This window comes from Aspergillus campestris (assembly GCF_002847485.1).
Source record: "Aspergillus campestris IBT 28561 chromosome Unknown P168scaffold_2, whole genome shotgun sequence".
Lineage (NCBI taxonomy): Eukaryota > Fungi > Ascomycota > Eurotiomycetes > Eurotiales > Aspergillaceae > Aspergillus > Aspergillus campestris.
The window spans coordinates 285,866-312,249 of record NW_020194337.1 but is presented as its reverse complement, the minus strand read 5'-3'; the positions used below and the strand labels follow the sequence as shown (position 1 = coordinate 312,249).

The 26,384-nt window shown below is 52.4% G+C and overlaps 10 protein-coding genes across 10 annotated transcripts; 4 read left to right on the top strand and 6 right to left on the bottom strand.

The window, feature by feature from the left end:
• Positions 1 to 155: 155 nt before the first annotated feature.
• P168DRAFT_85591 (uncharacterized protein) lies at positions 156 to 482 on the bottom strand. Its single transcript, XM_024842180.1, has one exon. The coding sequence runs from the start codon at positions 439 to 441 to the stop codon at positions 253 to 255; it is 189 nt and encodes a 62-aa protein (XP_024695596.1). The 5' UTR covers positions 442 to 482; the 3' UTR covers positions 156 to 252.
• A 1,073-nt stretch (positions 483 to 1,555) lies between these two features.
• Positions 1,556 to 3,862, top strand: P168DRAFT_337884 (uncharacterized protein; the record flags this gene model as incomplete). Its single annotated transcript, XM_024841754.1, has 2 exons — positions 1,556 to 1,629; positions 2,145 to 3,862. 2 exons carry the CDS (start codon positions 1,556 to 1,558, stop codon positions 3,730 to 3,732), a joined length of 1,662 nt encoding a protein of 553 aa, XP_024695595.1. The 3' UTR covers positions 3,733 to 3,862.
• Positions 3,863 to 4,706, bottom strand: P168DRAFT_85579 (uncharacterized protein). The gene is made up of 2 exons (XM_024842179.1): positions 4,301 to 4,706; positions 3,863 to 4,138 (listed from the first exon to the last, which is right to left on the bottom strand). Exons 1-2 carry the CDS (start codon positions 4,543 to 4,545, stop codon positions 3,994 to 3,996), a joined length of 390 nt encoding a protein of 129 aa, XP_024695594.1. The 5' UTR covers positions 4,546 to 4,706; the 3' UTR covers positions 3,863 to 3,993.
• Positions 4,707 to 7,486: 2,780 nt separating this feature from the next.
• Positions 7,487 to 8,953, top strand: P168DRAFT_248067 (tellurite-resistance/dicarboxylate transporter family protein). The gene has a single exon (XM_024834102.1). It carries the CDS (start codon positions 7,496 to 7,498, stop codon positions 8,651 to 8,653), a length of 1,158 nt encoding a protein of 385 aa, XP_024695593.1. The 5' UTR covers positions 7,487 to 7,495; the 3' UTR covers positions 8,654 to 8,953.
• A 1,013-nt stretch (positions 8,954 to 9,966) lies between these two features.
• On the bottom strand, positions 9,967 to 11,679 carry P168DRAFT_302012 (uncharacterized protein; the record flags this gene model as incomplete). The annotated part of the gene is made up of 7 exons (XM_024838607.1): positions 9,967 to 10,464; positions 10,525 to 10,569; positions 10,625 to 10,698; positions 10,762 to 10,823; positions 10,898 to 10,991; positions 11,188 to 11,221; positions 11,555 to 11,679. 7 exons carry the CDS (start codon positions 11,677 to 11,679, stop codon positions 10,440 to 10,442), a joined length of 459 nt encoding a protein of 152 aa, XP_024695592.1. The 3' UTR covers positions 9,967 to 10,439.
• Positions 11,680 to 12,936: 1,257 nt separating this feature from the next.
• Positions 12,937 to 14,576, bottom strand: P168DRAFT_287509 (RNA 3'-terminal phosphate cyclase-like protein). The gene has a single exon (XM_024836589.1). The coding sequence runs from the start codon at positions 14,383 to 14,385 to the stop codon at positions 13,177 to 13,179; it is 1,209 nt and encodes a 402-aa protein (XP_024695591.1). The 5' UTR covers positions 14,386 to 14,576; the 3' UTR covers positions 12,937 to 13,176.
• A 30-nt stretch (positions 14,577 to 14,606) lies between these two features.
• P168DRAFT_324460 (3-hydroxyanthranilate 3,4-dioxygenase) lies at positions 14,607 to 15,595 on the top strand. Its single transcript, XM_024840839.1, has 2 exons — positions 14,607 to 14,758; positions 14,879 to 15,595. The coding sequence occupies exons 1-2, from the start codon at positions 14,727 to 14,729 to the stop codon at positions 15,435 to 15,437; spliced, it is 591 nt and encodes a 196-aa protein (XP_024695590.1). The 5' UTR covers positions 14,607 to 14,726; the 3' UTR covers positions 15,438 to 15,595.
• Positions 15,596 to 16,113: 518 nt separating this feature from the next.
• P168DRAFT_279012 (CAP-Gly domain containing linker protein BIK1) lies at positions 16,114 to 18,177 on the bottom strand (the record flags this gene model as incomplete). The annotated part of the gene is made up of 1 exon (XM_024835748.1): positions 16,114 to 18,177. The coding sequence occupies one exon, from the start codon at positions 18,175 to 18,177 to the stop codon at positions 16,114 to 16,116; it is 2,064 nt and encodes a 687-aa protein (XP_024695589.1).
• A 1,206-nt stretch (positions 18,178 to 19,383) lies between these two features.
• Positions 19,384 to 23,703, top strand: P168DRAFT_295037 (MFS general substrate transporter; the record flags this gene model as incomplete). The annotated part of the gene is made up of 10 exons (XM_024838009.1): positions 19,384 to 19,498; positions 19,617 to 20,204; positions 20,255 to 20,794; positions 21,426 to 21,429; positions 21,707 to 21,869; positions 21,988 to 22,131; positions 22,225 to 22,350; positions 22,395 to 22,834; positions 23,121 to 23,450; positions 23,520 to 23,703. The coding sequence occupies 10 exons, from the start codon at positions 19,384 to 19,386 to the stop codon at positions 23,701 to 23,703; spliced, it is 2,634 nt and encodes an 877-aa protein (XP_024695588.1).
• A 77-nt stretch (positions 23,704 to 23,780) lies between these two features.
• On the bottom strand, positions 23,781 to 25,866 carry P168DRAFT_295036 (glycoside hydrolase family 43 protein; the record flags this gene model as incomplete). The annotated part of the gene is made up of 2 exons (XM_024838008.1): positions 23,781 to 24,810; positions 25,379 to 25,866. The coding sequence occupies 2 exons, from the start codon at positions 25,864 to 25,866 to the stop codon at positions 23,781 to 23,783; spliced, it is 1,518 nt and encodes a 505-aa protein (XP_024695587.1).
• Positions 25,867 to 26,384: the final 518 nt, after the last annotated feature.

The window sequence follows — 26,384 nt, the reverse complement described above, 5'->3', positions numbered from 1 at the left end:
CGTGGTATACAGTCCGATATCTGGCCATTCACGTGACCAAACAGCGGGTGAGCATTGATTGGCCCCACCCAGACACAGCGGGCAGATCGGTGGGGCATCACTCCTCAGGCTCCATCTATATCCTCGGTGTATAAGTATAACCCATCCTGTCCCAAGAAGAACGAAATAGGGCGTTTACAAAGCCCAAAGTATCATCAGATACGTCATTGAAGTGGCTATCCTATTGTGTACATCCTACATAATCTGACGTTTTCAATCTTTAGGTATATATTCCATTAAAATCTGGATGTTAATGCCAACGCGGGGTGTACTATCTACAGCCGACAACATGCGCATACATACATACCTAGTCAGCAGGGAAAAGCCCAAAATCTCGCCGTAAATAGGGCTACACAAGAAGTAAAACATCTTTCTGACAATTACATGAACTAGTTTATTCATAGTCACACCCCTATATTAGGATTAGGACGGTTGGACGGTTGGGAAATAAACAGCCACGTGGGATAGTTCTTTATAGATATTTAATGCTTGCTTGGGAGTGATGATTCTATTAGATTGGGACGATCGATTGGATTGCTTTGTTTTTGGATTGTTTGGTTATCTTTCTTTTTGGGCATATTGGATTTGGAACACCTTGTATAATAGGGCAGGGCTATAATTACTGCGTAGGGATTTCCGATATCTATATATATAATGTTGTTTGGCTTGATGGTTACTTTTACTGGACTGTACAGATCACTGGTAAACTGGTGGCTGTACGAAGATTTTATTGTTATTATTGATTATATATATATATTGAAATAGTACTACTTTATATAGATTATATATATTATGGCAGTAATAGGATGAATGATGGAATCATCACACCTTAAGATACTACCATATGCAGGGGTCGACAGTTCTTCACCCACACTACCTCGAACCGACTCAACGTGGACTCATTTCCTCTCCATCAGCATTTTTACCATGTTTGACAGAAGCAAACTGACCGCTCCGTCTACCGATAGGACAAGACCGTTGGGTTGGCAAAGAGGGCGGGAATAAAATCCATCGGGCAACAATCCTAGTAGCCACCTATAAGGTTGGGCAGTACGGTGGAGACCCCTGACCAACCGCCCTAACAAATAAGAAAAAATAAGAGAAAGCTGCACCTTTGGCCCCCGCAGTGGCTCGCTCGCGTGAGGGAGCTTTGCATCTTGGCTGGTCGATGATGAGCTGTCCAGTGAGTGGCATGGCCTATGGTGTGTTTTTCTTGGGGGGATATCCTGCCCCGGCCCCACTAAGCATCTGCCAGCACTTCCTTCGAGTCTTTTCCCCAAGTTTGGTATGTCGACCTTCTATCGACTCTGCAGTTGCACATACATGCGTTGAATAAGAAAAAATCCATCAATCAAAGTAATTGCACGGATCGTTGATCGAGGCAATCTCCGAGGTCACCCGGTGGCTGGGGTTGCTGTTTTCTTTCTTTCATGCTCTTTGGGTGAGGGTGATAAGCACGACCAACCTGTTGGCATCGTCACAAAAAAGCTAGCGGTCAACTCGCTTCAACCCCATCATGGATGCACACGTAGCACACTATCGTGACCCCATTAGGGGGTCGGCTTTCGCGCTTGGAATAGCTAAGGCTCGGTCCGTCATTCCAGGAAGGGGGATAAGAGGACACTGCGCTGTGCTGGACTTCCAGGGGGTGGGGCGCAAGATTGATGTTTAGAAAGATTCTAGTCCTATCTCTGAATATATCAGTACAAAGTAGACATTTTTCAGTTTCGATATTTTTGCAATTTCACGCTTTTGCCTTCCTCTTCTTTATCATACCTTGGGCGATAGCCTGAGGCGAGCACAGTGACAGCCAATGGCGACCGGTCGAGATTACCGAAGGTGAGCTTTTTCTCTCTCTGTCATTATAATTCTTCTCTTTTTTTTTCAATCTTGTTTTTCTGCCTTCTTTTTCTTCTTTTTCTTTTTCTTTTTCTTTTCTCTTGTTTCCTTTTGACTCGCTGGCGGCCGTGGTTGTCGCGGTTATCGTGGCTCTGAGACCGTGCCCGCGACACCCATTGCACTGCAATGAGTGCCGAATTAAAATCACAATATCGACCTCGACGGTGTTGTCACTGACGCATCGAGTAATGCCTTCGTGGATACAGCATCGTCTATTCGCCGCCGTTTACCTTCTTGGTCGGTCCCCAACACACTAAGCTCACAGTCCAGTCGGGTCTCGCTCAGCATGTCTCCGAACCATTGGACCATTTGATGAATGGCCAGACCCGTGAGTCCAAGCACCATATCGCCGTCCTGGAGGAAGAGGATGTCGAGACCTTTGTGGCCTTTTGCGAGTACGCCTACACGGGCGACTATACCGTGCCGCCACCCGGGTCTCGCGAGGAGGAGCAGGAGATCCCTGTGGTCAGCAACCCCTTCGACAGTCACACGGGTGTGCCTCCCTTCGTGCCGTCGCCCCCAAACTCGGGCGGCTTCTCTGACAGAGGACGGGATGACTGGGCCGGTGAAGAGTTTGATCCTGGCCAATATCCGCAGACCGTTGAGGCAGAGGCAACAACAGGCCAGTATGGCTTGACGACCGAAAATCCTGAAGCGACAGGCGAGGCGCCAGAAGACCCGGCGACTGCGACAGTAGAGTCCGCCGAGCAGCAACACCCAACTGCAGAGAGTGACCCGCGGGACTTGAATGACGATGCGTGGGCCCCCCAAAACCAGATCAAGACAAGCAAAAAGAACAAGAAAAACAAGAAGAAGCAGAAGGGTGGTGCATCAGCGGAAGATCCCGGCTCGAATTTGACGCCCCCCACCACGCCGCCCCCCGAGAAACCGCAGGAGGGATTTGAGGGCCAACCCCCCACTGCTGAAACCGCCGAAGTATCAGACGAATGGGAACGATTGACGGGGGCACCTGGTACCGCTGATCCCGAGGATTCTGCACAACCCACCGACGCAGCTGCACCGGAGGACCTCGAGCAGCCCGCACCCATACCGCCAGAAGATGATACCGCTGCGCACCCCCAACAAGTGGGGGATGAAGGTGAGTGGAACGAGCAGACCCAAGAGGAGACAGGTAGGGATGTGGATGGGCCCACCGGACCCCCAACGAGGTCCTTCATCGACTCGTCTTTCGTCAGACAAGATTTCTCCAACCGACACGAGACGGGTATCAGTCTCTGGGATGAGTTTGCAACCATCGACTACGTTGATCCCCGCAAGTTCAGCACGAGACCGCCGAGCTCATTCTCTGGCCACCTCCAGCCGAGCGGATCGGACCTCCCGTACCTCTTGTTCCACGCCAAGCTCTACGTCTTTGCAACGCGATATCTGATCCCTGCGCTGGCGCAGTTGTGCCTCCGGAAGCTGCATCGAGACCTTGTGCACCTCGGATTCCCCGAATCTGCCACCGATAGGTCCGACCCGGAGCAGATGATTCTGACCAACACCAAGGCTCGCATGGTGCTCGACCTCCTCCACTATGCATACACCAAGACGACCCGGCTCGAGCCGATATCGCCCACCTCGGCCACTCAGCTGCGGTACAACGAGCTGCGAAGGCTGGTCATTCATTACGCCGCCTGTAAAGTGCGGGACCTTGCGGAGTTTTGTCCTCCCTTGGAAAGAGAGGTGGGTTATACGTGGACTGGCTTTGAAAAGCCCTCTGCGCGGGGCCTACGTGGGCTCCTGGACACCACGACGGAGCTAGCGTCAGATTTGGTGTACCGGATGATGTGAAGGACTTGGTGGTTTCTCGCCGCTCCTTTTTCTGTTTCCCTCCGTCCATTTCTTCATTTCCCTTTTTTGCACGTCGATTCTTCCTCTCCCAATCCTTGCTGTCCTTCTCCTTCCTCATTGGGCGATTTTTTTTTTCCGTGACGGTTTTGATACTTCCGCCCCCTGCATGTATATTCAACCTCGTACAGAGCGATCACATAGCACCTGCATATATATATGCATGGCCAGGTGTACGGAGTAAATGAAAACATGGCTTAGAGACTACCAGAGGCATGTAATCTTACCCAAGCATAGGAGACCTGGTGGCGGATGGAAGGATAGACGATTTTCGGGTATGCCTGGGGCGGATTTTCTTGCGTGCTCCATTGTGAAACTCTGATTTGCCAAAGGAGCGCCGCGGGGGAATCTTTAAATGTTAGTGCTTGCAGTAAAACCTGGCAGGGCCAATTGAAATTTTCATCATGCGCAGCGTGACATGGATTAGGTTGGCCTAGGGGACGATCATCTCGGTTCTGAGGTTTTCGAACTTCTTCACCTGCCCCACGTCTGCATGCAAGACCCGTCTAACCTGCCATAGAGACACCTTCCCAAATAAGGTACTGTTGTTGTAGCCTTGTAGCTGAGACTGGGTCGTCTGTAGTATGATCCCATGTTGGATACGATCATCACGTAGAGTTCATCGTCGCTCGCCCGACTGCCTTCTAGGCCCACGGACCAGCAAATGACGCAATAACCGCGAAACCCGGTCTCTCCACCTGGCCAGCATGGGTTTGCAAAAAGCGAAGCGGAAAAGAGGGTAGGCCTAACCGCCATTCGCGACAGGGGAGATTGAAAATTATCATCCCAGCTTGCAGATGTCTAGAACTTGCTCGATGCATTCGTGATGAGAGAGCGTGGGATGTTGAGAGGAGAACGTGTGAGAAAGTGAATGATGAAACAATTGGTGTACCCTAATCTCCGACTCAACTCGGGTTCACATGCACATTATCCTATGTTCAAACCAAGCTTGATCCACAGGGTAGAAACGGGCCCTGAAACTGTCGTTGTGGTGTTCCGTCCAATTCATTGACAGTCCTGCCGGAGATGAAGCAAAAAAGAATGCCCAGATAGGACACAGCCGAGCGATTTCGCCAAGTCAGATCACATCATTGACAAGGAACGAAAACAGGGTGGGTATGGGTAGGTGTTGAGATAGGACCTGGGAGAGGGAATGACGAGGTCGAATCTTCCGTGATTCGGAGCCAAGAGAGACTCTTAGCCTTGGCATATGTATACCTGTGGGACGACAGCTATTCATAGATGGATGGTGGCAAGGGCATGATAAGAACTGCAGGTTAGCGGACTGGCGGTATGAGAAAGTGGCGAAGTGCAGAGTGGCAGAGTAAACAGAAAGAGCTGAACATGAGATCGCAAGTTATTCATGATGCCTAGAATAAGGCCTGTTGGAGCGAGAAGTGATGCCATCCGCAAGCCACCCGTGATCCACAAATTACTAGTATGAATGGCCCTCGGGTGAAATGGGGCACGATAAGGCTCTTGGAATGGAGATGCCTGGAACCTTTGAATGCGAATTAGAATCAGTGAAGTCTCCCGGGCGAGAAAATGGAGATCCTGGAAGTCTTGGAAGTCTTGGTAAACATGGTGTTGTTGATTTTGGGCTGCAATGTAGAGAACGTCGATCCACTATCACCTCACACAGCCCATCTTGGCAGACGTTTTATATATAGATCAGATCACATTCGGGGATGAACTTCCAACATAGGTCATTGAGTCAGTAGGCAGACCACGTAGGGAATCGGGCGTGTATCCCAACAAATGAGAGAGTGAGGTTTACGAAAAGTGGAGAGAGGAGGGAAGAAAAGGGGAAGAGAAGAAGAGACAAAGAGAAGTAGAGATAAGAGAACAGTTATGTCACACATTGTGCATCCATTATTCATCATGGATAATTCCATGTTTTTTTTTCTATCTCCTTTTCGATTCAACTTCAACTTCATCTTCAACTTCATCTTCTTCTCTCCGTCCTCTCCCTCACTTCCGTCCCTTCCATCTGATCCATCTCTTCCGCTTTTCCCGCTTCTTCGAATCCCCTCACCTCCTTTTCCTTTTCATCGCCCCTTTTACTTTTTCTCCTTATCAGTAAACAATCACAGCCACTCGCCGTAAAGCTTGGCAGTGGACCTTCCCGTGGATGATGCGTCGTCGATCTCCCTCTTGGCGGCCTGTTGTTGGATTAAACGGCATGGGCTTTTCCACGCACGTTGCACGTCCTCCGACTGGCTCGTACCTGATTAGCTTTTTAGAGCCTAACCCTGCTCCCGTGGACCCACACTGGCTGACCCATCATCAACCCGGCATTTCTTGTCCTTGATTCCTCTTGAAACCAAGACTTCGGGCCGATATGGGTACCCGCCGACTTCCACCCTTTCAAAGGGGCCCGGCCTGGAGGTTCTTGGCGATGGCGATAGTGCCGGCTGGGAAGGAATCGGGCTAAAGTCTGGAAGGAAAACATGATTCCCAACTTGAGGTGTTCCCGGAATGCATTGAACTTGGTGATATGGGAGGACCAGTTTCGATCTGGCTGATCGGACTGGTCAATGAGTCGATGACTGGAAGACCCTCGGGGAAATTTTTGACAGCATCGTAGCCACAAGGTTCTTAGGGCAACCCAATCACTTTGCCCCTAATGACCACCCTGAATCCTGTGCAAGGCATCTGGACTACGGTGGATGATAGCTGTCGTGGTCCCGACCCACCACAGGCTCCAGAATTACCACCCATGGCTTGGCAGATGTTGTCTGGCGTCGCCATCGTGAAGATCATGAACTATCTCGACTCTGTCTGAGAGTTGCCCCTAGGCATCGTCACCTCACTAACGACTGCCGAGAAATGATCCACCGCATCCTCTCACCCCCCGTGGATCCCTGGTCTCTGATGTCTTCCTGATGTTCCCGCCCCCTGTGGGATTGTTGACCCTCTTCAGCGACAATCAGAGTTTCGTATGCAAGTCGCATAATGTCTAAGCCAACCATGGCTGATGTGTGGCTCTTGGCGCGTCCACTAGAATCTCGACTAGTGACGATGGATATCAAGGAATAGGACAGGCTCTTGTGCAACATTTGCCCCCTACACTCCGATCCATGCGCGTGGGGGTTTGTGTCAGAGTGCATATATTGACGATGCCCACCACTCTGCAGCTATCTTCTAGTCGATAGATCTCAATTGGATTCCATTGGCTTCGTCTGTGCTCGACCCGCCTCGACTGTTTGGTCTTACTTTGCTTCTCATCCTCTCATAGTTTCACGTTTTTCTTTTGACTGTTGCCCTATATTCGTGTTGCCCACTTTTTATTTGACTTTCGTTGAACTTCTTATCATTACTCTGATACCTGGTTTCAAATTGATCGAGCTGCAGGAGATCTGTCGCTTATCGTTTTCTTGTTTTGTTTTGGCACCACCGTTTTGCATCCACTTCGGAGGTATACGGCACATATCATTCTTTTCCAGTGGTGGATCGCTATTCTAGCACCGCACACTTCATCTTCATCTGTCTCCTGGGGCTGTTATCCATCGATATATAAATTTCCTACTTTCTTTCGTCCATCATGTTCTATTCTCACCCCACCCCCCAGCCAAGTCCTTTACCAAGCCCTATACCAAGCCCTTGTCCCAGTCCTACCCCAACCATACACTGCAGCCCGGCTACCAGCCCTCACAACGCCTTGTTTCCTCACAACGCCATGTTTGAAAGCCAACAGGTTCCTCCCATGTCTTCCCATTCAGGTGACGGCATGCTCGATCATGACCTGGAGAAGAAGCCCATGCATGTGGACTTTCGGGAGCGGCTGCGGCATTTCACCTGGGCCTGGTACACCCTCACAATGAGCGGCGGTGGGTTGGCAGTGCTTCTGGCCGTCCAGCCCAACACGTTCCCAGGGTTGCGGGAGATTGGACTGGCTGTCTTCATCATCAACCTCTTCTTCTTCGTTGTACTTTGTTCGGCAATGGTCGCCCGATTCGTCATCCACGGCAACCTCCTCGACTCCCTCCGCCACGAACGCGAAGGGCTTTTCTTCGGTCCATTCTGGCTCTCAGTCGCCACCATCATCTGCGGACTATACCGGTACTTTGGGGAGGACGCTGGGGAATCCTTCACCCTCCTCCTCCAGGTCCTCTTCTGGCTCTACTGCGCTTGCACCTTGCTCACGGCCATCATCCAATATTCGTTTGTCTTCTCCTCCCACCGCTACCGCCTCCAAACCATGATGCCCTCGTGGGTCCTACCGGCCTTCCCTATCATGCTGAGCGGCACCATCGCCTCCGTCATCGCCGAGAACCAGCCTCCGAGCTCCGCCATCACTATAATCGTCGCAGGCATCACCTTCCAGGGCCTCGGCTTCTCTATCTCCTTCATGATGTACGCCCACTACATCGGCCGGCTGATGGAATCGGGCCTCCCCTGCCGGGAGCACCGACCGGCCATGTTCATCTGCGCCGGGCCCCCGGCCTTCACGGCGCTCGCTCTCGTCGGCATGGCCCAGGGACTGCCGGAGAACTTCCGCCTGCTGGGCGACGAGAATGCCCTTGTCGAGGGTCACATCCTCGAGCTGCTGGCCATCGCATCGGGCGTCTTCCTCTGGGCCCTGAGCCTCTGGTTCTTCTGCATTGCCCTGATCGCCGTCGTCCGCAGCCCGCCTACAGCCTTCCACCTCAGCTGGTGGGCCATGGTCTTCCCCAACACAGGCTTCACTCTGGCTACCATCACCCTGGGCAAGGCGTTGAACAGCCAGGCGGTCCTGGGCGTCTCCTCCGCCATGTCCGTCTGCATCGTGGGCATGTATCTCTTTGTGCTTTTCTGCAACGTCCGCGCTGTCATCCGCAAGGAGATTATGTGGCCTGGCAAGGACGAGGATGTTTCCGATTAAATTACCACGTTTTCCCGTTAGGAGGTCATGTTACCTCCACCCCCATTCACCTTCCTTTACACCTTTCTCCTCGATCATATACCACTGCGCTCACTTGTCCCTTTCTTTTTGTTCTAAATTGCGTGATTGATTTGATATGATGTTTTGTCCGGTTCTATAGACTGATTATTTGGTGCACATTGGCATGGCGTTCGGGATACCATACAGCGTTTGAACATTGGCACTCTGCTTGTTATTACGTGTTTTCTCTGCTGTTCTATCCCATCTCGGCTTGCATCTCACTGTTACTTGGCATACCCCTAATTGTTTCTTTGTCTTTGTCTTCGTCCTTTTTTGGCATTGCATCCATCCAGACTGGCATTTTGTTCTGAGAGTACTACGTTAAAAGTGATTTTTTTATTCAATTGACATTTCATTTATTTAAAAAACAATCTTCTATTCATCCAGTAGATTTGAAGCATAAATTGAAAATAATCACTACACGGCCACACAAGATATTTTGACACTTTCGTGCTTCGTGAGTAACCAACCATACATTGGGACATCATATAAACAATAGAGACCTCTTTCTCATAAGCCACTTCATTACCCCTACCTCCTGCACAGTATACAGCTCCTACTCCTTCGTCAGTATGATAATACCCAATACATAATAGATATACATAACAAATATCAAACAAAGAAAAGATAAGAAGAAAAAAAAAGCACCACCCAACTAGCGCCCCCATCCCCCCCTCCCCCCTTTTTACCCCAGGCCCATCCGATCTACTACCCAGAATCGGTACGGAGTACGGAGTACACACCCCATAGCAATAAGTAGAGTCCTAGACAAGATAGGCATCCCCCTTGTAGATCAGATCGCAGTCCCGTCCTTTTTTTGGGGGGGGGGGTGATAGATGATAGACGCAGCGGAACCACGCCAAGAAGCCAAGAAGCCAAGAGTCACGTCTCCGTTCCGTCTTGCCTTCTTTTGTTTGTGTTCTTATCTATGCCGCTGGGAAGTGGGGGCTGGGGAGGAAGAGCGGGCTTCGTTTGTTTAGGGTGGGTGGGTGGATCTGTCCCGCTCGCTATTTGTTTTGGATGTTGGTGGGATTTTTGTGTCTCTTTCTTCATCTTTTTTTTTTTTTTTTTTTTCTTTTCTTTCTTTTCTTTCTCTTTCTGCGAATGAAGCTTAGGCGACTGGGTTGTTGTTGGTACTTGGGTCTAGTTATGTATTTATTCATTCTTACTCCCCTGGGTTGTTCAAGTGTCCTTACTCTCGAATGGACCATATCTATGCATGATAGCCAAAACAAAGTACTTTAATTATCATTATCAAGGAATAGGTCAAATTATAGTCTGGGGTACCGTGCAAGGCAACCAAACCAAATCAAATAGAACAGATAGGTTAAATTAGCGCATCTACTACGCACACACTATCCATATCCATATCCATACCCACTCAGATCGGCAATCGTCCACCATTTTTGATTCTGGGTCTGGGGTTTCTGAATTTGTCATGCGTTACGCATGCACACACACGTAGCCCACATCGACGATAGTATGAGATCATGTCCGTGGGGAACACGGGACTGGAGTGGGCTTGGCTATCATTCTTGTGGATTGATGAATAGTAGTTAGGTTGTATCCACTGTGTTCCGCTCCCCACGGGACTCCTCCTCTCCCCCGCACGCGGCACGGTGTGTGTACCGCATGGTGGATGGTTGGCATTGGCATTACCGTGCCCTAGACGACGGACTACCTCGTCTCGTCTCGTGTTCACGACGACGACGTAGGTGTTCATTTTTTATCCTCGCGGAGTTGTGCACCTTCTAGGATACTGTTAGACACTATCTTTCCATTCGTATAGAGAATGAAATGGGGAGGCTTACATGTTTGTCCCGCTTGCTGTTGCAGAACATTTGTTTTTAGCCAGCCTAGAAACGGATCATTTGGTTAGTTCGGTAAGGTAGAGGGATTGGATGAACGTACAGGCTCTGTCGCGCTACTGGGCTGGTCACTGCACAGCTATGGTGTTTTTTTCGGGGGTGGTTTACATAGGGTGTCTGTTGATTTGTTGTATTAGTATTAATTTGTTTGACCCGAATGGAGGGCGTGGTGTCACATACGTTCCCAATAAAATATCTCCCGCTTTGCTGCGTGGATGTGGCTTTTGGTGTTTTTAGCCAGCCTGTTGGATTGAAGTAAGAAATCGTGTTATGCCCATATTGATAGGTGGATATACTTACAAGCTCTGTCACTTACTGGGCTGACCACGATGCAGCTGCTCGAACAGGGCTCTTGTGTGGTAAGATTCAAGGAACCCTGTTCTGGGAGTGGGATGCGAGGTGTCCGTCATCTAGGACTGTACATGCCAAGCAATGACAGTTTCGAATATTCTTGGAAAGGTAGAGATGGAAGATTCAGCAGCAAGAGCACGTCCTAAGAGGACTAGCCGACGGGCGGGCAATCATTCTTTATCCAGCCTGAGATGGATGGTCAGCACATGTTAGGGCTGCGAGGGACCAGCGTGGCTTACAAGCTCTGTCACTTACTGGGCCGGCCCGCGGTGCCTGGCAGATGCTCTTGCTGGAAAAAGTAGTATAGAATATAAGTCTGGCCAAGATCATAGTGATCAAGCAAGTCTAGGTCTGATGGGCCCGCTGGAAGATGAAGTCTGCACCGTTGCCCTAACCAGCGGATTAGGACAACGGCGGAGGGTAGACAGGATCTACCCATCGATGTATGGTCACTTCTCATGAGATATGAACACCTGCGGACCAGACTACCCGTTAGTTGATTCTAAGACAGGGGGAGACCTACCGTTTGGGGGACGTCTACGGAGTGTCGCATTCGGCCGATGGAGTCGATCTGTTGGGTGATCATCATCAGCGCATCGTGGTGATTTCAGATAGAGCTTACAAGAACGCTGTTCCGGGAGAGATACTTAAAAGATCGACAGATAGGGAGAGGGACATCGGATGCAAAGAACCGACAGGGGATTGCGAGTAGACGAAAGAAGCGGCCAGAGGGGGTGAAGCGTACATTTTAGAGCAGGCGAGACGGATCGAGCAGTGGGGATATACTTTCAGCGGACAGATGGTCAATTAGGTTCACTCGAGGGATTGACTGGACTGACACGGGGTCCATGGTCCATATCGAGGTCATCACCATTACATCGGGGACACCGACTACTACTTAGCAAACGGACAGCATTTCTCCTTTGCGGGTCAAGCGATCAAATGGGAAGAGAAAGAAGAAGAAGAGAAGAAAGAAAGAAAGAAGAGGAGAACTCCCTTTGTATCATTCCATTCATGTAGACCCGTCAAATGCTGCAAGGGAAGAGAGACATACGTCCCAAGCTGGCGGCGGTATCATATCCTGCAGCAATCAACAGCCACGCGCTGGGAGTTACCAGAAGTCGGTAGCTAGCACTCTTCCAGTCTCACCCACCGTGTTGACTCCACCTCGGAATCAAGGGTAGTTGACAGCTGAACGACCGATCGATCGCATTTTGGGGCTTGCGACGATATCAAATATCCGGTTGGGACGATATCTCAATCCGAGGGAAGAAAGGAGAAGAAAGGCGAACATAGAAAGTAGGCAAGGTAGACAAGAACAGAGAAAGGAACGGAAGGAACTGTACTGGTTACATTTCTGGCGAGATTTATATACATCGAAAAAAGAAGAGAGAAAGAGAGAGAGAAAACAAGATCAAACCTGGAGAAGGAGGGTGGACTGTGATATTAATTTGATGGATGTTTAGACAGTGTGTTGGAGGATCATGATTGTGTGAAGATGAAGAAGAGAAGAAGAGAAGGAGAAGGAGAGAAAGAAAGGAAGAATGAAGAGAGAAAGAAGAAAGAGGGGTGACAACTCAACCGATTCCCCATAGGGCGATCCTAGCGGTGAACAGTACCTAGTACCTAGTGAGTCAGTCTATTTATCAGAATGATGATAATAATTATAAGGATCATAATTTGAAACAAGTGAATTTAACGCCAATCCTAAGATACATATAGACAAGGTGGGTATCATTTATTCAGCATTCCCCAATCAAACTGATTTCTATGGCTTCAACTCCAACAGAATCTGGGAATTCCTCTCTCATTCCCCTCATTCCTTTCTAGGATCCACGCAAGGATGGAAATCAACAGAATCAGAATGATAATGAGGAGAATGCAAGTTGGCGCTTGGCAGCCACGTGTGGGACCCAATCACGACCACCAGTTGGCAGTCAATGTGGTCCCAAATGCATCGGGCATCCACGCTGGGAATCTCTCCATCTCCAACCCATAAAAAGAACTGACGTGGTGTCATACTCGTCCAGCGTGACCGATTCCTTCATGGTCTTCTGGAGGGATATCTGCCACGTGCACGGTGGTGTGGGTGTTTCAACAACCTGAAACAGTTCTGTGACCCTCCTTCAAATCTCATGAAACAACCCATGAGAGATGGTTCCTGATGGCTGAGCTGAGCTGTCGCGGGCCGGAGAGTTGTAGATCGGTTTCCATCCATCCATCCTTCCATCGCCCAGTAACAAACTAAGCCACCTTACGCCCAACGTTGCCAATCCCGCGCCCGACCACACTGACGATGACGTCGCTCGTAGTGTTGTCGTCGCTGGCATCGCGAAGACCCCAGCCGGGACACCCAAACTTGGTCAGGTCGCGCGCCAACTGGATGACGCTCTCGTCGCCCACCACCTCTCGTCCCAGCTGCAGACGACCGACATCTTCCGTCCCCATCGTCATGAGTCCCAGCATCGTCGGCGCCGCGGCGGGTGCCACACACCCGCCCTTGGAGATGGTCTCCAGCAGCTGGTACGCGCACTGCTTGCCGATATCCTCGGGCGGCTGACCGCCCGACGGCGGGCACGCGACGTCCGCCGAGTACAGACAGCCGGTCGACGACTCGGCCACCAGCGACAGGCCGAATCCCAGACCAATCTTCTTCTTGGCAGCGGCGTTGGTCTTGTCGGGAGCGTCGACGAGCGGCGCGGACGACATGTCTGAAAAGACGTAGGTATCCGGCGACAGCGGGTTAAGGATGCCACGGGCAGTTTCGATCATCCGGGCATTGTTGGATCCCGACGTGCCGACCGAGTAGGCCACACCGCGGATGCGCTTGATCCGACCGGCGTTCAACATGTGTAGCGTCTTCGCGAGACGGACCTGATGCCCAAAGACCAGCTGCACCTCGCCGCCACCGCCCTTGCCGTTCGGGCCGGGGTTGGACCGCCGCAGCACGCGCAGCTCGATGTTGTTGAAGATGCCGAATTGGTTGTAGAGCGGGAGGATGGCGGTCCGCACGCTGTCGACCGACATGTCGCCCGTCGGGGTGGACGAGGTGATGACGCCGGGACCGCTGAAGAGGACTCGGATGGGCGCCTTGGAGAACGGAGCGAGAAGGCAGAGAGGGACGAGGAAGTAGCTGACGCCGCGCGAGCAGTTCGGCGGGAGCTGGTGGTGGATGACGCCGCCGCTGGCGCCATTGCCGGGCGCGCTGCCCGTGATCAGACCGGGCTTGAAGACCAGGATCGTACCGGTGTACGAGATCTCCATCTGCGAGCCATTGGTCACGCTCTCGATCAGACGGAGGAAAGAAATCTCATGCGGGGCCAGACCGGGATTGGTGGACGACGGGCGGATCTGGGAGATCTGGATGGTGCGGCCGGTCAGGACGGAAAACACCAGTCGCCAGACGAAATTCTTGTGCGAAGTGAACCGGACGGGGGGTTGGGAGGTCGCCATGGTGCGGTTCTCGATCGGAGTCGTGTAAATGGTGGTGAAACTGAACAAGAACAAGATCCAACTTCCGACGGAGAAAAGAGAGAAAAAAAAAAGTAGATCGAGAAAATCAACCGGGGCGGTGGATGATCCGCTCCGAGGGTGGTCCGCGCTTAAGCCCGGCGTATCTCCGGGTATGGGCCTGAGGAACCAACGATGTCAGAAGTAAATCATGAAGCATCATCAATCATTTCATCATTGTCGATCTTCTTGATTTTATCCATCTCTTCTCCATTCATATAGAGCTACCTACGCGATCTCCTTCATATCAGAAGAATCACAACTAGTCCACCCACTCAGCCAACATGCTTCCACCAGCATTAAACATCCCCAAATGGTACATCCATCCCACCCAGCATACCTTACCCCTCCCCCACCTTCTAACCCACCTACATACTACCTACCTCACCATCACAATATCACCACCAAATCCAACCACTAACCACATCCCCAACAGGCTCGAATCGCACTCCCACCTCCTCCAACCCCCCGTAAACAACCACTGCATCTACCACCCGTCCTCCCCAAGCACCCCCGGCTACACAGTAATGATAGTCGGCGGCCCGAACGCCCGCACCGACTTCCACATCAACCCGACCCCCGAATTCTTCTATCAATACCGGGGATCCATGCTTCTCAAAACCGTCGACACCAGCACCACCCCGCCGGTCTTCCAGGACGTGCCTATCCACGAGGGCTCGCTGTTCCTGCTGCCGGCGAACACGCCGCACTGTCCGGTGCGGTTTAAGGACTCCGTCGGGGTGGTTGTTGAGATGCCGAGGGGGGGCGAGGGGGTGATGGATGCTATGAGGTGGTATTGTGCGGGGGAGGAGGGGTGTGGTGAGGTTGTGTGGGAGAAGAGGTTTGTGTGTACGGATTTGGGGACGCAGGTTAAGGAGGTTGTGGAGGAGTTTGGCGCGGATGAGGGGAAGAGGACGTGTGGGGGGTGTGGGAGGGTGGCGAGGACGAGGTTTGAGGAGGGGGAGGTCGTGCAGCCGCCACGGTCTCCGGAGTAGTATGTAGGAGTGGCCTGTGCTGTTTGTTGTGTTGTATTCATATCCCTTATCTTACAGAGATAGTGAGAAGCTTGTTTTGGATAAAGAATGACTCTGTATCCTTGTCAATTGTATTAGGTGCACGTGGCCTATATATAGTGATTAAATGCATCAGGTCCAAACGCTCGAAGGGTGTAAGCCGGAGTGTATCAACGAGGGATATGGAAAAGAAAAAAGAGAAGAGAATCAGATAGAAAAAAGAGAGACAAGAGAAGGAGAAGGGTCAAAAGAAAAGCCCAGACAGACTCGACAGCCGAACGGAGCATGAAGCTATTAACACATGGACCAAGTGGCCCTGGAATAATAAACAACCCTGGCAATCTAAGGCATATGCCACCGACAAAGAGTATAGTCAAGCATCAAGACACTAGCCAACAAGATGGATGGAAGAAGAGTGAAGAGGAGATGAAAAAAAAAAAAAAAAAAAAGATCAAGATCAATGGATATACCGATGTTGAAACAAGCAAAGGGTGATTAAACAAAATAGGCAAAACAGACCCGGCACGCTGTACCATGAGCACATCTCACATTACACAGTGGGAGCGTCGAAGGTCGCAAACAATGAAAAATGATAAAAGCGAAAGAACATATCAAGACTGTCCGTCACCATGAAGCTCATGTCGACATGCAACCCCATTTAATCGTCAAACGGGCAATCGATGCTCTCGTGACCGTCTCTCTCGCAGAGCGCACACCACTTGGTCTCGTCAATCACACCACTGGCTTTCCCAGCCACCGGGGCCATGGAGGTTGTTGACATGGACGACGACATGGCCATGCCGACGCCCTTCAGTCCCTCCATCACCACATCGCGACCCGTCTTCTGGGGCGTTGTGCTTTCACTCCGGCTTGAAGGAGTCGCGTCCCCACCCCCCGAGCTCTCCGAGGTCGGCTTGTCTTCCGTCGCGGTCTCATACTGGGAAGCTCCCTTGGACGGTGCGTCTTTGTTCTTGTTCTGCGCGCCGAACATGTTGGAGCAACTTAGGATATCATGATTCCCGGTTTCGCAGATCTCACACCACATGGAATTGCCATCGTCCGAGCGGCTGTCGGACTCGGGCATTGTCTCGAGGCGACGGTTCGAGGCATCCGGGGCCGTGCGATGGGGAGGATAGGGTTGGTAATCGTCATCCGGTTCGGGAGCATCGTGCCAGTCACTGGGGACCACGGTGCGATCCGACAGGCGATGCGAGTGGTTGCTGGTAAGGTGGTTGCCAGCCTTCCCGGTGGATCCGGTCTTTTGGTGGTGGGGGGCCGCGGCAGTGACCGTCGAGCTTCGAGCTCGACTGTTATCATTGGTCTGGGACTGTTGCAGCTCCCGCTCCAGCTCCTCGATCCGGTAGGTCTTCTGTTCGGTCAGGCGTTCGAGTTCCTGGACCTGTTGCTCCAAGTGGGCCAGATGCTGGGGGTCGTGGTCGCCCTGGGAGTTTTGCCCATTCTGCTGGAGCGCATGAATGTCGGGATCTCCCCGACTCAATGAATGGATGATGGCCTTCAACCCGCGGATCTCGTCGTCCTTCTGATCCAGTTCTCGAGATTGACGGGGCCCACCGGAGCTCGATCGAGGGCCTGCAGAGTTCTCTCGCTCTCGCTGCAGCTCGAGCTTGGTCCTCTCCACTTCACCTCGAAGGAATTCCACTTCCGCTCGGGCTTCGGCCTCCCCGCGGCGGGCATCCTCGAGACCTTCCTCGAGCTCCGACACGAGTTCCTCAAGCTGCTTGAGCTGCCGGGCCACCTCCTCGACATCCTCTCCCCGCTCTTGCAGTTCCCGGTTGTGCTGCATCACCTCCTCTAGCCGCTGTTCGTATACCCGCTCGGTTTCCGACGCGGCGATTTCCAAGGTGTCGAGGGTGCTGCGGAAATCGGCTCGGTGGAGATCGAACTCGGCCATCAATTGTGCGATCCTGTCGTTCTTCTCCCGCAGCTGGGCCCGGACCGAGAGGGCATCGGAGCCCTCGAGTTCCTCCAGGAGATGCTGGAACTCGGATAGAGCCCCGGCCTGTTCGCCCAGCTGTTGGTCGCGATCCGACAGCTGTTGCTCGAGATTCGACACCCGGTCTTTCAAGGCTTGTACCTCGGCCACATTGGACGTGCGGATGGGGAAATCCGAGGTTCTGGTCGACACGGCGTCATCCTCCAGGCTCACTCGCGAGGGCGGACGATCAGAGGCCCGAGACGGCGCCTTGACGGGGCTTCCTTTCACGGGACTCCGCGGATAACCGTTCGAGCTCGGAGCCGAACGGGCGGCGGCGGACGGGGTGCGGAGACCAGCCAGGCTGAGTTTGGAGGGAGGCGGACCCCGGGGGGATTCTGGTCGCGGCAACGAGGGCCGTCTCACTCGCGGGGGCCGCACGGCGGGACTGGTACCGGGGCCCACGGACTTGCTGAAGTTGACCGGTCGGGAGGGGGTGGGCGGGTTGGCGGACGGGCCCATGGAGGACGACCCGGACGACCGTTTGCAGACATATTTGTTGTTGTTCATGGGCACGAAGATGCCCGACCCAGCGATGGACGTCGCAAAGTACTTCTTCCCATCCACGTCACCACTGTTCTTCCCGCGTCTGGCATGCTCCGCCGCCAATTCAATCCCGGCGAATTTCCCCGGCTTTCCGGCGACAGTCCCGAGATATCGGACCGTTCCGAACATGCTACCGGGAACATTCACCAGGTCTCCGACCTGGACCTCGTCGAGGGGCGCCATTGGAATGTTGGTATGGTGCGGGGAGGGGGCAGACGGTGGAGAGAAGCGTTGTCGGCCGTCCTCGTAGAGCGTTTTTCAGAGGACGGGAAAGGAGGAAAATTTGAACAGAAAGGGAGGACGAGGACGCAGGGAGAGTCGGAGCAAGAGGTGGTCGCAAGGGACGGTCAGCAGGGAGTGAAAGGGGTGGAGCGAGAGCGACTCGGAGTGAAACGTCGAGGCAGCACAATGGATGGAGGTGAGCAAAATGAGTGAGACCGGTCACAGACCAGCAATAATCATGGCGTTTTTGAAAGACTATCGACACAAGAGAAGCCGGATGAGGCCGTCGGAGGATTTTCTAGGATTCTAGGACGGTCGAACGAGTAGGAGCGGTCTCTAGAAATCAACAACCCCAGTCTGGACCCAGTTCCAGCTGTTGGGCAGCTACCGAGGGGTCTTGTTTATTATTTATTCCCAAGGGGGAAAACAAACCCAAAGTGAAACCCCACCGTGGTGGATAATCTCGTGGTAATTTTGGGTTTGTGACCTTAATCTGAAGTGTAGATAGGAAGAGTCAACACTGGATAGGGACCACGGTCCAGGGGTTCAAACCGGGAGCCACCAGAAGCCGCGACTAGTTGGTTAGACGGGGATCAACTGGATTAGAAGCTTAACCGATTCTAGAGACAGTCTCCTGTCAACAATGGGCAAGGAGAGGGAGAGGCGAAGTGATCCCAGACGAACCATGGATGGGGTTCTATCTCCACTGCGGCGAGAGATGACCAGTCACATTGCGGATTACGTCAGTGGTGAGTAATTATCCACTGTCATTAAACTAGTAATGTTTAGATTAGTCATGTTCATTGTGTTGCTTACTAAATTATTACATAAGAAGTACATGTATGCAACTTGTACGGCGTATAATTCAATCCTCTAATCTGACCAGTTGCAGGATTATCGTCATCTCTATAATCGTTACATTGTTTTCTCCAGTATCTGATTACAGTCCTTTAATTCCTCGTTCTGGCCACTTGTCCCCTGTCTTCCAAACAGCCTTCGCGGAAGTGGAGTTCCAACCGCTCTGATCCACCCATCATCATCCAGTTCAGCCTTAGTTGGAGCTGCACGTTACATCTTCCAACCCTCCACTCCATCCCTTCCTCACTGCCGTCTCCCCAGTCCTATACCCAACCAGGAAAAAGAAAAAGAAACACAAGAACCGTCAGAATGGCGCAGTATTTCTTCGATCTGCTATATAATTTTACGGATTGCATGTGCTGCTTTCCCAGCACGCCGCAACTGAAGATCAACAATCGCAGCTTTAAAATGCTGCGACTCCTGGGTGAAGTATGACCATCCCTCGTCCCTTTCCCTCGTTATTGGTGTCCCAATGTCGCGTTCGGATGGAGCTGACGATTATTTCGAGTAGGGTGGTTTCTCATACGTCTACCTCGTTCAAGACAAATCCACCTCCGAACTCTTTGCGCTGAAGAAGATCCGTTGTCCGTTCGGTCAGGAGTCCGTCTCGCAGGCACTGAAGGAAGTGGAGGCATACAATCTCTTCACGAACCAATCCAACATCATCCATTCGATCGATCACAGCGTTGCGACCGAACCGGGGTCCAAGTTTCGCGCCGACGGGGGCGATGCCGGCTCCAAGACCGTCTACATTCTCCTGCCGTATTACCAACGGGGGAACCTCCAAGATGCGATCAACGCCAATCTGGTCAACCACACCCGCTTCCCCGAGAAGCGTCTGATGGTGCTGATTCTAGGAGTCGCCCAGGCCCTCCGCGCCATGCACCAGTACCGGGTCAAGAGCGGTTCCGGAACCACGCGCAAGGCCAAGGCCGTTCGGCGGGAGGGCGCAGAGGCCGACGCGGAGAGGACAATGACCATGAAACCCCAGCGACGGGCCAGCCAAAAGGTTGCGGACGACGAGGACGACGAGGAAAACGAGCCGTTGATGGATGACGAGGTCACCCAGAGTCAGCAAGGGATTGCGGATGGCCAGCTTCGCCCCTATTCCCACCGAGACATCAAGCCTGGTATGTTGTAATGATGAAAGTATCGTCCGGACAATCGCTGACCGCTACAGGCAACGTAATGATTGATGATGACGGTCGGAGCCCCATCCTCATGGACCTGGGGTCCCTGGCGCCTAGCCCCATTGCCATCACGTCGCGCTCGTTGGCCATCGCCGTCCAGGATACCGCAGCCGAGCATAGTACCATGCCGTATCGCGCCCCCGAACTGTTCGATGTCCAGACGGGCTCGGTCATCGACACCAAGGTCGATATCTGGTCGCTGGGATGTACGCTCTACGCCTGCCTAGTAGGCAAGAGTCCCTTTGAAGCGCGAAGCGAGGAGACCGGCGGGAGTCTGAGTATGTGTATCATGGGTGGCGATTGGCGATTCCCCGACGAAAAGTCGGGCGCAAACAAGGGCAAGTCCAAGACGGGAGGCGGAGACGCCCAGCAGGCCGATCCCGCGACCATCAGCGAGCCCGTCAAAGATGTTGTCCGGAAGTGCTTGCAGGTGGAGCCTGCCGACCGACCAGACATTGATGAACTGATCCAGCTCATCGAAGACGCCATCAAGGATCTTCCGGACGACGATGGGATCTCGGGCAGCTCCCGTTAGATCTGCGCGGATTCTCTGTCCTTGGTCGTTGATCCATGGGCGACGTGGTCTGAACTACATATGTACCATATGAGCCGATTTCCTTGCACATACATGTCCCTCTTCTCTGCTGTCCGTGGCTGCGATTGATGCCATCTGCCGGTTTGAACCTACACTTTGTTGATTATAATTCTCGAGTTTGATACCACAATTACATTGGCTGCAAGCGGGTTTTGCAGGAACTTTAACCGACTGATATCTAGCGGACTCGAGTCCGATCTTGCCGTATAACGAGTGGGATAACAAATACCTTCAATGACTCGTAGAAGGGGACTGATAGCGTAGACTACTATACTACTACCTGATACTTACCTGGTTGATGGTGATAAGGTGACTGGCTTCCCTGTGGTAACCGACAAAGAGCTGTCCTTCTCCCCGCTTTCTCCTCCCCAACCATCTCCCCCAAGGAGAATAATCCAACATCGAACCTTCTCCTCACCAGACACGAGAATAACCGGATTGTCATCTTTCCCACCTCCGCACCAAGTCGATCACACACGATACCCCCATCCTCCACAAGGGGTCGCGGAATGGTTTCCGGCGTCCCCCCTGCTTATCGCCACTGGTCTCCTAGCCTGGGGGAACAGATAAGTGGCTGGAAAGGGCGATGATATTCCCTCGATGGGGTTTAGGGCGATTCAGGTATCTGATATCAGAGGCCGGACGGCAATAACGCTGCACCGATACTCCAATCAATGCAGATCGTGATTCGATGGTCGAAGCGGCATTCCTGATAAAGAATTCTGTGCTGCCGGTGTTTATATTCCGAGGTTACGCCCACATGGGGCAATTATCTCTTTCGCAGTGGACTCCTTAGCAACCACTAGATTGTGATACCACGGCCGATGGCTCCTCTGATCGACACAAGTGCCATTCCTGGTACGTTCACTTTAATCGACTCGGACCATGTAGTGGCTCGTCGGCATCTAGACGGGGGGAATTCGGACATTGTCCTCGTTCCTGAACCATCTAATGATGCTGATGATCCGCTCAATTGGTCGCCTCGGCGGAAGCTGTTGTCGACTATTTGCGTCAGCACGTGGGGTGCCCTCGTCCGCGTCCTTACACGTTTCTAATAGAGATAGGTATACGCTCTTTGCCGGGATCGGAACCTCCGTCGTCTACTCGGTGCTCACGCCCCTCTCCGAGGCCACTGGGCTTTCGATACACACGCTGAATGAGGGTACTGGATTTTTCTTTTTGCTTGCGGGGTGGGGACTGCTATTCTGGCAGCCATTTGCATTGCAGTATGGGAAGCGGGTGACGTTTCTGGTTTCGTTGATTGGAGTTATAGTAAGTTTATTATGTGTATGGGTCGTATGCAGGGCTGACTCAATGGTCCATTTAGGGGACACTTTTATGGGGGTGAGTGAACCACCGACGCAGGGTTACAGGATACTAACGAACAGGCCATTTGTGAAAAACAACGGACAGTGGATAGGGCGAAGCATATTAGCGGGCTTCTTTACAGCCCCAATTGAAGCCCTCCCAGAGGTCGCCGTGACCGACGTGGTATGTCAGTCTGAAATCAGCGGGGAGGCGACTAACGCGGGCAGTACTTCACACACGAGCGCGGGACCTACATGGGTCTCTATGCCTTCTTCTTAGCCGGAAGCAACTACTTTGCGCCTGTGATCTGTGGCTTCATCGCCGAGCACCACGGATGGAAATGGGTCTTCTACTGGCCGGCGATCTTCTGCGGCTGTGCGTTTGTGTTTCTGTTCTTCTTCATGGAGGAGACCAACTATGTGCGCCAGATGGAGACACCGGAGGATGTTCCAGAGGAACTTCCCGCTGAACCAGAGCCGACCGAAAAAGAGAAACCCGCCCCTGTTGACACGACGCAGGGTGATGCGGAACGAGGAGTAGTGTATAACAAGAGAACCTACCGCCGGAAGCTCTCTGTGATAGGAGCCAAACAACCGAGAAACAACATGTTCCGGCGGTTCTACCAGACGCTGTATTACTTGAGTTGGCCGGTGGTTTTTTACGCGGGGTTAGACCCTTCATGCTTCTGAATGGATGAATACTGACACCAGTAGATTTTCTTACGGTTCTTATTTGATCTGGTTCAACGTGCTCAATGCAACTGCCTCTATCGTTCTTGGGGGAGAACCGTACAAATTTGGGTATGCGCTCCCATTATAGATCACTGCATCCATCTAAACTAACTGTACAGCGCATCGATGGTCGGTCTCAGTTACGTTTCGTGTTGTCTGGGGGTGATATTAGGGTATGTACCTCACTACCACAGTATCTGCAAGCACAAGCTAAGAAGTTAGATCCCTCTTCACCGGCCGCTTCAGCGACTGGCTCACCATCCGCCTGGCCCGCCGCAACAACGGAATCATGGAAGCAGAGCACCGTCTTTGGCCTTTTGCAGCCTGTCTACTCCTCGTTCCCGGGTCTTTACTCCTGTGGGGTGTAGGGGCAGCGCACGAAGTGCACTGGTTTGGGTTATTAGTGGCCATGTGTGTGTTGGCACTGACCAACACGTGTGGCGTGACTCTGAGCGTGAATTATTTGGTAGACAGCTACCGGGAGCTCAGTGGAGACGCCATGTCGAGTATTATCTTGGTTCGCAACACCATGTCCTTTGCTGTTGGCTATGGGTACCTCCACCTTCCGTTTCGTTCTCTACATCTTTTCTGTTTTGTCTACAAGCCCTAACACTATGATAGGATCACGCCGTGGATCGAAAACCTCGGGTACCAGGACTGTTTTATATCGGCCGCATTTATCGGCCTAGCCTGTTCGGCTGTCTTCCTCGTCATGATCAAATGGGGCAAAGAATGTCGGATTCGCAGCCGCGAGAAATACTGGGCGATAGTAAAAGAGAACCAAGCGAAAGGAATGGGCCATTGACTTTCAACACTATGTACCAGACAAACATCACAATCTATATACTCAATTCAAATCAAACACAACACTGGGAAGAAAGATCAAACCAAATGAATATCCCCCTTCTCATCATACCCAATCTCCCTCATCCTCACGCTCCTCAAATGATCCACCCCCTTCGACAACTCACAATCGTGATAAAACAACCACCACCGACCCTGGAACTCCACGATAGAATGATGGGTCGTCCACCCCAACACCGGCTCCAAAATCCGTCCTCGATAAGTAAACGGCCCCCACGGATTATCCCCAACAGCATACACCAAAAAGTGCGTATCACCCGTCGAGTACGAGAGATAGTACTTCCCCTGATACTTGTGCATCCACGCAGCCTCGAAAAACCTCCTCTCGTGATCATCAGCAGCAAGGGGCTCGCCCGTCTCCGGAGCCAAGATCTTCACCTCCTCAACGTCGGTGTCAAACTGCAACATGTCATCCGTGAGACGAGCGACCCGCGGGAAAAGAGCGCGCACGCCCTCGCCCTTCGGCTCCTGAGGCCCGGTCTTGCTCGCGTCAAACACCCACTTCCCTGCGTCGTCCCGAGACCAACACTGCAACTGCCCGCCCCAGATACCGCCAAAGTACATATACGCCTGCCCGTCATCATCCACGAAAGACGCAGGATCGATACTGTAACTGTTCTTCATGAAATCCTTCTCCGCAGTGAACGGCCCCTCAGGCTTATCTGAAACCGCAACACCCATCCGGAACAGCCCGTCTGGTGCCCTAGCGGGGAAATACAAGTAGTATTTGCCATTCTTGGTCGCCGCGTCGGGAGCCCAGAGCTGCTTTGCCGCCCAGGGGACGTCTTTGTCTGCCAGGACGACGCCGTGGTCGGTTACGGCTGGGGCGCTGCTGGTGGTTGCGCCTGCCGGGGCTGGCGGAGGGGCGCTGTCCATGGAGTACACGTGGTAATCCACCATGTCGTATTGGTCGCCATTGTCGTTGAATTGGATGTCTGTTTCGCGGTCGTGGGAGGGGTAGATGTAGATTTTGTTGTTGAAGACGTGGGCGGAGGGGTCCGCTGTGTAGATGTCTTTGACGAGGGGGGGGGTTGGGGGGCCATTTTTTCTTGATTTTCCTAGTAGGTGATACTAGAGACGTGATTCTGATTGTGGTGGTTTTGATTGAGTCGTGATTGCAACAATTGAACTGGAATGGTTATGTTAGTACAGTATAGATCTGGCATAGGGTGGCGCTTTATATGTATAAAGTAGGTAGGTATATTAACCGATCAGCCTAAACATCCCACAGGATTCATCCAGTATAACCCCGCAAACTACTCCGTCCTCCGTCCTCCGTCCTCCGTCCTCCGTCCTCCGTGCCTACTTATCTACTGTACGTATGCAGCCGGCTAAATGACAGGGGTCTGAAACGGTGGGGGTTTCTATCCTCGGTCTAACGCTCAATCTTTCTCTGTTGCTATGCTCATGATAATGGGGAATCTAACGCTGAATGAATATGACGCAATGCATGGATAAAGGAAAACATCATTGAGACCAGCTCTAGCTCTCTGGGAGTGGAGGGGGGGGGGGGGGGGGAAGAAAAAAAAAATGAGAAAAGAAGGGAAAAAGAGGGGAAGAACTAATTAAAGTGTCCGAACTTCATCCTCATCGCCGCCTCCGAATCCTCCCTCGACCGCAACAGACACTCGTCCCACTCGCGCTCCATCCTCACCAGCATCTCCGCCGCCGATTCAGGCTCCGATTCCGCTTTCGCTTTCGGCCTCTTGGAAGACGACCAAGCCGTCTCCGGGGCCCGGTCCCGCACGGGCGACTCACACCCGCGCAGACCGATAAACCGGCCGAAGCGCCGGCGCTTGGTGCTCAGGTCTACCTGAACTTCGCCGTCTAAGCCTAGCCATGCCTGCACCATGACTGGGTAGGAGGTTGTGGCTGGGAGAGGGGGCCAGACTTGGTGGAAGTGGCGGGCGAGGTTGTCGAGCTGGGCGGAGGTGAGCAGGTGGAAGGAGAGGAGGTTCTTTGGGAAGTCGGGGTGTTGAAGGCCTGTTGTGCTAGAGACGAGGGGGCACAACGGGGTTCGAAGATGGCGGAGGACGGGGTGGAAGGAGGGATGTGTGCGTGAGAAACACTCTTCTGTGCGGGGGGACATGGGCGATATGCTCATTCCTGAGGAGGAGGAGGAGGACTGTGGTGATGGGGGTTCGACCACGATGCGCGGAGGAGAGAAGGGATGGTTGTTGTCTAACATCTTGCAGTCTCTGAATGTGTCGTCTTGAGTGGGCCTGATATAGAAGTATCAGTGTCGTTGGATTCGTGTTGGAGTCTCAGGCTGCACGAGAAGAGACGGACGCCAGTCAGTCGTGGCAAGAGCTTTCTCTATATAGGAAGCAGGTCCAGAACCTTGCACAATGAACCAGGGAAACCCCTAAGACATGAAACTCTGCAGAATCGGGATACCATTGTTCTCATCGTCCACTCATCTTTCATCCCGTTGTCTTTCATCCCATTCCAGACTTTGCTATGAACACCAGTTGGGTGAAAGATACGCTTTGTTCTTAATTTAGCAACAATGAAAACCAGAAAGTCCTCTTTCATAACATCGTGAACAATAGATTGAGAGCTATGTATAATAAACCATTGACAAACGATCGCTTTCAACTGCAGACATCAATGACATTGACA